General features: G+C 38.1%; 1 protein-coding gene across 1 annotated transcript in view; it reads right to left on the reverse strand.

The window, feature by feature from the left end:
* Positions 1–11,572, reverse strand: part of Hcn1 (hyperpolarization activated cyclic nucleotide gated potassium channel 1) — a 420,581-nt gene extending 409,009 nt beyond the window's left edge. Inside the window, exon 1 of the mRNA XM_008832935.2 lies at positions 11,178–11,572. Coding sequence (XP_008831157.1) covers positions 11,178–11,572 — 395 coding nt within the window. The remainder of the gene's footprint in view (positions 1–11,177) is intronic.
* Positions 11,573–11,700: the final 128 nt, after the last annotated feature.

The raw sequence follows: 11,700 nt of genomic DNA on the forward strand, positions 1-11,700 counted from the left end.
TAATTTGTAAACATAGACAACAGACTTTTAGGCTACTTATGCTGTGTAATGCATAATGCAATCATAACTGCTTCTACCACATTTCTTTTCTGTGTATTAAATATACAAATATATACACATTTATCTTCCTCTAGTCTTCATCATAAGCATCTACATGGTTTATATCATTATTCAACAAAAGTAAACAAATAGCAGAAAGAACTTTAAAAATAATTATTTAAGTTATGAATGACAACTATTTTGAAAAAAGAAAAACCACTTGTTCTCCCTACGTACGTGGATAACATACTTAATTTTTGTAGCCTCTGTATACATCTCAAAATCATGTCATTTTTTATTAAGACATGTACACTTTAGAAAAAAAAGGGTTATATATTCTACAGTAGTGATAGGTGCATCTATCCTAGAAATAATATAAGATTTTAAAGACCATCCTGTCAGATTGGCAATAGTTTTTGGATTTCTTCTTTTGGTTTTAAGAGAGGTTCTCATGTAGCCTCAGCTGGCCTGGAGCTCACTTTGGAGCCAATGCTGACCATGAATCGCTAATTCTTCTTACACCACCACTCAAGTACCTGAGTAACAAGTATGGCCCAACATGCCTTGTGAATAGTTCTCAAATTCTTATAATATATTTTTAAATCATTTTTCAGATCATTAACTGTGGTAATAAAAATAAAATGAAAGAATTTAGCAAGTTATGACTCATCTCACTTGGCTCATACGAAACATTTAATTGATCTGAAATAAGATTCCAAATGTTTTAACTATGCCATTTTCCTATGAAAATGAAGATTAACAGGAAGGAGCACATGCAACACAATGCCATTAGCATTTTCCCTAACATCTATTTTCAAATGTTTGCTTCTGCAGCATTTTATGCCAGCTATACTTATTTCCACAGCCTGTAGAAGACATGCCACTGCATGTCAGGCGTTCTATCTCCCAAACTCCTATAGGGGAAAAGAAGAAAGCAGCACAGTTTGCAACTTTATAAGACTCTTCCCACATAAGGATCCTGAAGACTATCAGAGTATGTACTGAGGACTTGTTTTTCTTTTCTCAATTCACATAGCTTAATTCTACTTTAATTTTAATTTCATAACTAAATTTATGTTATATTAAATGTACAGCATTAAATGAACAGCATAATTTCCTAATAAAACATACACACAAACACACACACACAAACACAATAGATATATTCCAGTCAGTCCCATAAGATTCACATATTATCTTCTTCATTTTGTAATAAACTGAGAATTTATCACTAAGGTTTTTAACCCAAATAATCACCTCAAAATGATATATACCAATAGTTTTCTCAAGTAAAATTATATTAAGAGATTATTAGAATATATAAACTCTGCCCCATTCCACTTGTTGTAGATGATTGCTTCCCAAATTATACCACCCTGTTTCTCTTAATTCTTGTTTTAAAGAGAAATATATTTGTTGACTCTAAATAGTGTTAGCTTCCAATTACAGAAGTTGAAGATTAGCTTTCTTTCACCAACAAACCCACATTTACCTTCCTCCTGCTCTTTCAGAATAATTGGTCCATAGTTTTTGCATAACATGTGAAAAGATTAGTTATTACTGACTGTTGAACAAAGCAACAGTGATTGTAAGCCCCTTTTATATACCTTTAGATTATTCTGCGGGTAATACAATCCTTTATAGCTTGCATCCAATGTACTTTTATACCTGTTTATGTGAAAGCTAGAGATGCCTTGTTCTAAATGATGTGTGGAATATTTATAATATCAGCTCTCAAATGCTGTTTTTTTTTTCTCCTAAGAATGTCTCCCTGCAGAGCTCTCTGCTCTCCTGCCAGTGGCTAGCGTGGTTACCTTTAGCACCACTCAGGCCCACACCAGGCTTCTTTCTTTCAGAGTTCTTTGTCTGATCTCACTTCCTATCTTGCATATCTTCACAGTGTGTAGTTTTCTTGTTTGGCTGGATAACATCAATAAGTAACTTTTAAAGAAAGGGCACAAAGATGATTTTGTCTTGTTAATTCCATTTTCAGTGCCCATTAATTCCATTTCTATTCTGGAACTTCTTGTGGCAGATTCTAATTTTAAGAATTAAGTATTTTGATACATTTTTTTTAACACTTTCTACTTTCTTTTCCACCTTTATCTTAATTCTTGGAGCTTCATAAATACATTCCCTCTAAGAGTTATTTCTTAATGTTGTGTTGTTTTTTAAACACATGATTCTAATTGGATAGATAAAATGATTTCTGAGGCATGCACAGGGTATGTTTTAATAATATTGTCATTCCTCTTTATCTTGGTGCCTCTTTCTGTCCTCTAGACTTCTTTTTGTTATTTGATTTAATCATTCTATTTCATAATGGAAAATAACATGAAAATTTTGGCAATATTTGTACTTTCCATTCCTATTAAACAATATACTACCAAAAAATGACTACATCCTCTATGTATATGTGTATAAATGTGGGGTTCTGGCAAAATGATTAGTTAATAAACAAGATTCTTTTTTCTATTGTAAGACTTTGCAATGTCTCCCATTGGAGGTGTTTTTCTCTAGTTTTCTGCCTGGGGAAAATTGACTTGGCTCCAAGCATTCTAATACCAGCACTGAGAGTTCTGCATTCACTAAAGAAACCTTTATTTAATCTGTTTGTAGCCAAGCTTTCCTAGGACTATTTTAAACTGGTCCAAGTCTCCAACTCTTCTGGGGTGCAATGGATGAAGGATTTTGGAAGTAAAACATTTTTCTCTGCCAGTTATTTCCCAAAATGTTTCAAGATCTCCTATTTTCTGTTGTTTATTATACTGGTCGATGTATCTGGGAATATTTTCATATTATTTGAAGGCATTTCAAGAAGAAAGGATAAATGATTACAGTCAATCCATCATGTTCCACTGAAGTTTTAGAGAATTAATTATACCTGCACCTGATTTCTTATTGGGTAAGAGCTGAAGTGAGAGAACTAAGATTCAGAAAGGCTGAATCCCTGGTCCACATCCTTCTATGTAATGGTACTCTGCATTTTCATCTACTCCTTTATATACTGCACAGGAAATGTGTTTGGGCATCTTAAGTTGAAGGGGGCAGGGAGAACAAGATGTCAGTTACATGTTGGGGAAGTCAGAATCCTCATCTGGATTAACTAACTCTAAGTTTGAATGTGCCTTGGCACTAGACTGATTCTTTGCTTATTCAGTAACTAAGTATATATTTAAAGCTGTTGTTTTGACCAAGAAATTTCACCCTTAAGATAATTGAAACTACATCACTTCACAAATCTTGAAGAAGGATATTCACATCAAAAATGCTGATCATTGTTAAGACTGATGTCTATCAACATATGAATGGATAAATCAATGCAGTAAACCATACTCAACAGAAAGAATTAAAAACATAAAATAAGGTACCAAAATGTGTTATGATGAACCTTTAAAATGAGACTATGGTTATTGAAAGAAGCCAGAAAAAAATAATACGTATTTTGTGAAATTTCTAGTACGAGTTTTACAAACAATGTTAAACAGAAAGTAAATTGTATGACATAATTATGTCTCATAAAACTGTTAAAGGGGCATCTAGAAAGGTTTGGAAGGAAAGAGGAGCCAGCACATGCCTTTCTGCAACACCGTGAATCCAAAACTAAGATTGATGAGAAGCAGGGCTTAAATCATGTGGGTGAGACAAGGCACAGAAATGATGTTGAATTCTGAGGAAATAAAGAGCCTAGATAGAAAGGGAAATCATCAGCAGAACATGATGTGACCTACATGGGAGAAAAAACTGAAAGTGGTCAGAAAAATTAAACTAAAATCTAAACAGTGAGTAGAAGCCAGCTATGTGGTATGACAAAAGTGACAGAATTTCAGGAATGGGGCTAAATATCACATGAAAAAAATCTCCTTAGGAGGAGAGAATTAAGCTCACTGTAGGAGCTGAAATTTCATCTGGGTGGCTGGAAAGCACTGGTAAGGAGAGGTAAGGAGGGCTGAAGATAAGGAGGAGGAGAGGGAGGAAAGGAGGGAGGGGGGAGGGAGAGAGGGAGGGAGGGAGGGAGGGAGGGGAGAAGTCACTGGGTGGCATGTACTCACACTACATAAACAGCCCAGGATTTTGTGATTAGGAATTTAGAAAAAATATTCTAAGAGAAGCAGAAGCTACTTAAAGGTTTTAAGTAGAATAACAGTATTATTAAATTTATATTATAATATTATTCTTGTCACTGTCTGATGACAGGTTTCGAGCGCAATTTAGGGTTTCTATTTAAAACAGCTTGTCCATATTTTAACAGGAAGTCAATGGCAGGGAAACTATATCACTCTTGTCATTTTAAGAAGTGTCTTAACTGGTGTCAGTATTAATTGGTAAAATCAGTACATATGGAATTTCTATAATATCCATAGCCAGTAATTCCATTCTTTCAACTTTGTCAAAAATATAGTGAAGCACACAAAGATGTTTGCTGCAGCAGTAGTTATAATGCCTAAATATTTCTAACAAATCTGAAAGCCTTGGAAATAGTTACTAACTTTGTGTTTGTGATTAGCGTTAGCTTGTTGCTATGTTTATTTTTATTTTTAAAATATTGTATTTTGAATTTTAAATTATGTGTATATGTGTGTTTAAGTGTATGATGGTACACATGTATACAATGCCCATAGAGTCTTGAAGGGGTCGTCAGATCTCCTGGAGCTGTAGTTAAAGGTGGTTATGAGCCAGCTATATGGGTGCTTGGAACTGAGCCCAGGTCCTCTGCAAGAGCATACACACTCTTAACTCATGAATCATCTCTCCAACCCAGTTTATGTCTGTTTTTAACAGATCAGCCTTGAAAAAAAAAATCAGGACTATGGAAATAAGACTACCAATTTGCAAATTCCAAGCATGTACAATTTTCAGATTTGCTTTAAGGGAGTGCTCAATTAATAGGTTTAAAAGAATACTATGAGAATATTACTGATAAATATGAAAGGGTCATAAAATCAAGTTTTTCAGCCAAAGTTCATTTTAATGTGTTAGATAAATGTTTACCTCAAAAGCAATAAACTTCTATAGCTACTTGTATGTGCACATAATGCTATATACTTATCTGTTAATTTTATATCTACATCTCTTTAATAGTTTACATTACAGATGCACACCATAACAATAGACAGAGAGGAGTGGGAGATGAAGAGTCAGAGAGGGAAGGTGGAGATTTTAAAACTTTGTTTTACAGAAACAGAAAATTCCCGGGATCCCATGACTCTTCTTCTAGAAAGCCAATGGTAAGCTGTCATCAAAAGTCCCCATGCACGATTGGGTAGCACTAATTGGACTTGGTGGATTGTCAAGTACAACAGAGGCATAGTTTTAGCAGGGAGACATGCTGGGATGGGTATGAGAGAAAGTTGGAAGAAAGACAGAGAAGGTGGATATGGTCATAACTCATTGTGTATATGTATGAAATTATCAATAATGCAGAAAATTATAATTTCATTTATTCCTTCAAAGGCAAGGCATTTTTAAAAGAAAATTAGTCTAAGTGAAAATAGTTTCATTCTAGTGCCTAGATTCTTTCCCTTTCATTACTACTACCTTCCTACTTCTAAAGTCTATGGTGTCAGTCTACCTCATAGCATGCAACTCCTTTACACAGAGTGATAAAAATTTGTCATAGACCCTGAAAATGTTCAATCTTCATTCACTGAGGTGAATCATCTGAGAAACATAAAAATTTTACCCTAAATAGGAAAGTGATGAGAAGAAAAATCACTTCAAGTACATTTTACTGGTGTCATGATCACTTCGAGAGATGGATTTATTGAGTGGAATAATGCAAAATTATAGATGCTATTTAAGTTGTTTTCCGTTGGCAATAACGTCTTGCCCTGTGGTTTTTAATCAAGCCAATACAGCTGAATTCAGAACTGTTGACTAAACACAAAATGACTATAATGAATAATATATATTTCTATCACAAATAAAATTCATTATTATTCAATTAAGTTCATAGCTATACGAGTTCATAGATATACTGTATATATCTACTATCTCTCTATAGCAAGTTCTCAAAAGTAGGCTTAGATTAAAATTTATTCAAGAAAAAACAGAAATATCATGCAATATTTGAGTTGTATATTGCTATATTTATCACATGACATTTAATATTCAAACTTTAAATAAACTTTTAAGTTTTATAAAATATTTACGGTAAAAAAAGCATAGCTGAATAAAATTATAGCTTAAAATCTCAAATAATTTTGTTTCACTTGGGCTTAACACTGCTAAAGTCACTAAGAAAAACTTAATTACATTTAAAGATATAAAAAGATTCACCTAACAGAAAACGTAAATAAGTCCTCATGGTTTATTTTTGCTCTGTTGATACGGAGAACAAAAGGTGCATTGCTGGGAGAATGCAGAATACAGTCAGCTTAAAGATGTTAGAACAGGAGGCTAATTAGACCTGAAACCCCAGAAGGTTGAATTATTTTCTGATGAGAGGCGCCTGGAAACAAATGGTCTCTCTGATGAACTGCAGAGTATGAGGCTAAAGCCTCTCTTCCCTAAGGAGCATATCCCTGACCTCTGGTATCAGTTCTGTGCACTGTGAGTCAACGATGGAAGGTTGAGAGTGGCAGTACCTTCAGAAAGTGACTCCTATCTTCTCTCCAGTGCCCTGTGTCTTATGGCTCAGTATGCTTTTCACACACTTCCTAATACTAATGGTGAAATACAGTGAAGGAAAAAATAATTGAAGACAGAAAATCCCTCCGCAATGAAAGAGGAACAATGTCAGCTGGCATCTCTATAGAATAGGGGCATTATTTTTAAAAGACTCCTTGGGTAAACATGATCCAACAAAGTAACATCAGATTCCCTAAAAAGAGAAAGCATTATGGTGACAACCTTTATTTGACAAGTTAACTTGCTTTCATAATTAAAAAAAAAAAAAATCCATGAACCTGGGGGTAAGGCTTAATGGTAGCTTCCCTAGCATGCTCAAGGCCCTGGGTTTGAACTATAGAAGTACATGTGCAGGAATGGAAGAGGGGGGGAGAGAGGGGAGAGAGAGAGAGAGAGAGAGAGAGAGAGAGAGAGAGAGAGGAGAGAGAGAGAGAAAAGAGAGGAGAGAGATTGATTCACAGAAGCATTCTAAATATTCTTTCAATTCATTTGATTAACTTTATCACAACTAGCAATTGGTTCTAAAAGCACAATGCTTGTCTAGTGTCACATAGTTACTAAATAATTGAAAAATGAAATTTTAAATAGTAAATACTAATCCCTATTGGTTACCTCAAAATATTCATATTTAACCTCAAAATTAAATGTATTGGTAACATGAATTTCAAAAAGTCAGTCCATGTCCTCACTCCGCGAAGACATACCTGTGTGAATTCCTTTAGAAGTACCAATCACAAGGTTTTGAAAAGTGATTTAGGAACACATCCAGTGTTCATTTCTGGCCTCCTCGGGAAAACTGCATGCCAACACACACACGCACACACACACACACACACACACACACACAAATCTTAAAAATAAAAAAAAATAATACCTATCAATAGTTTCTCAAGTCTTGGTATTTCCATATCATAAGAAATACATATTTTCTAGATTTTGCTCTATGATTTCTTGCAGTATCTGTATCAACAAACTCTGCTTTACTCCCTGAAGGCTTCTAACATCCTCTCCTGAGAAAGAAGGGAAACGCAGATCCTCTGCCCTACTTACACTGGAAGTAGGCGAACACTACCTGCCAGACACAGCAACAGCACTCTTGTACTCTGCTGGGTGAAAGAGGCATTAACTAGCTCCTGAGTCTCAGCAGGAACACAGCCTTGGGGAAGCAGAAAGGACCCAGTCTTAGAGGTTTTCCTGAGAAGGGAACCAGAGCATTAGGCAGTATTAAAGTCACATCATGCCCTGGAGTAAAGGATTATGCTACACTAAACAATGTGGGAGTGAGCAACAAGCACAGAATAAACTTTCCTCACCTCATAAAAGCTTATGAAAGTGACAAGGGAAAAAAATCCACATCGTATGTTTTTGAAAGATAGTGAGTTTATCTACAAACCTTTCAATCATTACATTAAGTATAAATCCACCCTGTATCTTGACTTCCAGAACCATCATCCTTCCATGGAAGTATTGTTATGTGTCACTTTCTCTGTTGGTAGATTAAGAATGTTAAATTTGACATTAAAACAAATATTTCATTTATATTCATTTCATGTATTTGAGTGCGTTGCCTGCATGGACCTGAGTGCACCTGTGTCATGCAGTGCCTGAGGAGGTCAGAAGAGGGTGTAGGATGCCCTGTAATGGAGTATGGATGGCTTTTAGTCAACGTGTGGGTGCTGAGACTTGAACCCAGGTCCTCTGAATAGCAGTCAGTGCTCTTAAACACTGAATCATTGAGCCATCACTCCAGCCTGACATTTTAGTAATTATATCAAAGCATATCCCTTGAAGTATCTTCTTCAGGAAAGACCTGAAGTGAGCAGGTAATGAACACAAAAATTTCCAATAACCACTGAATGTTATCTACACATTGCTTTAACTGTAGAAAAAAAAAAGGTGGTGCTGGAATTATGTGATTTTGTTTGTGCGTTTTTTTACATTATATTACCCTGGTATGCTATAGATTTGGGAAACATATTTGGTATTGTTAGTGTACAAGAAAAACAGTAAAATAACATCTTCTGAATGCAAATAGATATGTGGTTACTTCTTTAGTTTGCAACTTTATTAAAATAAATACACTGTAACTATGAGTTTTCTATTTTCAGATGTTTTCTAGTTTTCAAAATGCAAATAATAGTGATTGTTTAGTTTATGGCTGTCATTTTCTTTTTTTTTTTTTCATGTATGCAAGAGAAAACTCAGGTATTTCAAACTCTGCCGTTGTTAGTTTAGTGTATGAGCTTGCTCTTTGTCCTTCCCCAGTTCTTTGAAACATCAGTGTTTGTTTCTAGAACATTCTACATCACCCCAGATTTTCTTGGGGAAATGTGTGGAATCTCTTAGTTTCACTGAGCAACAAGAATTGCCACATTTTTCTAATTTCTGAAAGGTGCTCTATTCTTTTATCCAGTAAATATGGATAAAGTTTAATCATTTGGCATATGCTACTATTTTGAAAATTGGCATCCTTCTCATGTTACTGAATATATCAAATTTTCTTATGTAATAATTTGAGTATGAAATTTAGTAAACAAATTTAGCACTTTATTTGCATATTGCAGTTGAATGTCACTTTTGTAAAGTTTATTTTATTTTTTTAATTTTTTAAACTTAATAACCACATGATTAGAAGAAACATTTCATTACAACTTTAACATATTCAGTAACACATTCCAGAGCAAGGATACATCTCTTTCAAAAGTGGCTATAAATTTTTTCAAAGGTGGCTGTAAATTTTTAGGTTCACAGTTGAATTAATACAGTCATATAATATTGAACTCAGTATAAACCCCCGGAGAGAGGCCTGCAGGTCAGAGAGAGCTGAATGTCACATTTTGTGGAAATGTTCTCATTTGGTTATTGATCCTGAAGGCTGATTCCTTGTGTTTTTGTCTTTTAAAAATTATGAGTTGCAATACATTTCTATGGGGCGCTCAAGAAGGGATAGTACTGTATATTTGATTCCCACTTCTATATTGTCTAACAGAAAGACCATGTAAGAGTTTGCCCTTCTAAGTGTCTTCCTAAAGGAGAAAACATGTTTACTTGGGAGGCTTTTGTAGCCTGAGCGAGCATTCCTTCTTTCAATCAAATTCAATGATGTACAGACAATAAATTCATTATCTTTTATATGTCTTTCAGGCTTTTTCTATGTTTTTGAAAAAAAATAGTCTTACAATTAAACCTTTCCTAAAATCTATCCACGTCATGCACAAATGAGAAAGTCTACTGATTTCACACGATAAATATCTCAGAAAAGGCAGTCACCCCAAGCTTTGGCGAGACTGTGCGTTCGCCTCAGTTAACATGATTCAGAACTGTGGACAGCTCCCTTCACTGCAAGCGGTAAATGGCAATTTCCCTTAGTTTCTAAATACAACTCAAAGTAACGCTATTTGATGCTATATTTGTTCGAGGTTTACTAGAAGCCTGTCAATATGTTTCGGGTGCACATTTACACCTTTGGTTGATTTTTCTTCCTTGTTCAAAAGAATTAAATAAACAAATAACTATCATCCTGAGTTTGGGATTTTTAAACGGAAGCTCCTGTTTTGTTCCGGAGCTCCTACAACCTGATTGCACTGCGTGTCACCGTTAATAAGAGGATCTATCTCGCGACCTTCATTTGTCAATCTCTAAACACGCTTATAAACTGAGTACCTATTTGGGCTACAGATAAGACCAGGAAACTCATCTTAATTTTCTCCTGCTGACAGCTCTCCTGTCCTTCCTTGTGGGCTGGGAAACTGGAAAGAGATTTCTGAAATAGACTTGCTGTCAAGGTCAAGAGCGGGTGTCGCTCGATTTCAGGAAGGGGGCTCTGGAAACGCCCCCTGTCTCTGTTTCGGGAACCGATGGCTTCCTATCACGCTCCTGCCCTGTCTGGCAGCGCAGGGTCGAGCGAAACCTAAAGTCACAGGCTATCCAAGCGCAATGGCCCTTCCTGCGCCTGTCAGCCACTGCTGTGGAGAAATGCAGAGGCAACACGGAGCGCCTATAAGCATAAGAACAACAGATTAACACTCCCCAGGGGCGAGAGGGGCTGGAACAGCCAGGACCTGATAGTCAGTCTCCAGTTTTCTTTCCCATAGTCTCCGGAATCCCAGTAGCGTCTGCTTCCCTTTAGGGGAGGACCCACACCTGGAGGGAGCAGCGCTGGGAACGGTGTCTGCCCTCTCACATACTCTCCCATTTCCGAACTAAAAGTTTCTAATACAACTTAGCATACTCCTGTCCGGGCTTCCCGGAGGCCTTTGTCCTTCCCTATATGTCCCCAAACTTCAGGAGCTAAAGAGCCGCCCAGGATGAGCAGAACTCTTCACCCCAGCCCTTCCTCGATGGAAACTAGTTGAAGAGAGTGCGGTCAGGAGGGTGGGAGCCACGCGGGCAGCGCCGCCCCCGCCGGCCCCGCACCCAGCTGGGAGGCCGGGGCACCCCCTCCCAGGAGCGGGGAAGGATGCTCAGGGTGCCCCGGCAGGTAGGGCGGGGCGGCGGGAAGCCCTCACCTGAAATCGCTGTAGGGGTGGATAATCCAGAAGCCTGCAGTTTTAACCCTTTCCTGCTCCTTCTCCACCGCCTTCTGGCTCCCAAACATGCGGAGGGAGAATTTGTTGACCCCCGGCTGCAGCATGGAGGTGAACTGCCTCTGCATGAAGCCGTACTGCCGCCGCGGCCCCTCGGCATCCTCGAAGCTGCCTGCCGGCTCCTCGCTGCCGCCGTCCACCTTGAAGCACACGGAGTTGCCGTGCTCCTTCCCCGCCGCGCCGCCCCCCGGCGGGGTCCCCAGGCGCTTGTCGGCAGCCGCCGGCCCCGCGCCCGTCGCGGGCGTCTTGGCGGGGAAGACGCTGTTGCCATCGTCGCGGCTGTTGGACGAGGAGTTGGGCTTGCCGCCGCCTTCCATGCCCGGAGGACGCGGCCGGCGCGGGCTCCAGACTCTCCGGCCGCCCGGCGCCGAGGGCACGAGGCCGAGGGAAAGGGGCCGGAGCGAGCTCGCGAGCCCGGCTGCCCGTCGCGGCGGCGGCGGCGGCG

The sequence above is a fragment of the Nannospalax galili genome, unplaced genomic scaffold (assembly GCF_000622305.1).
Source record: "Nannospalax galili isolate Female #2095 unplaced genomic scaffold, S.galili_v1.0 scaffold235, whole genome shotgun sequence".
NCBI lineage: Eukaryota > Metazoa > Chordata > Mammalia > Rodentia > Spalacidae > Nannospalax > Nannospalax galili.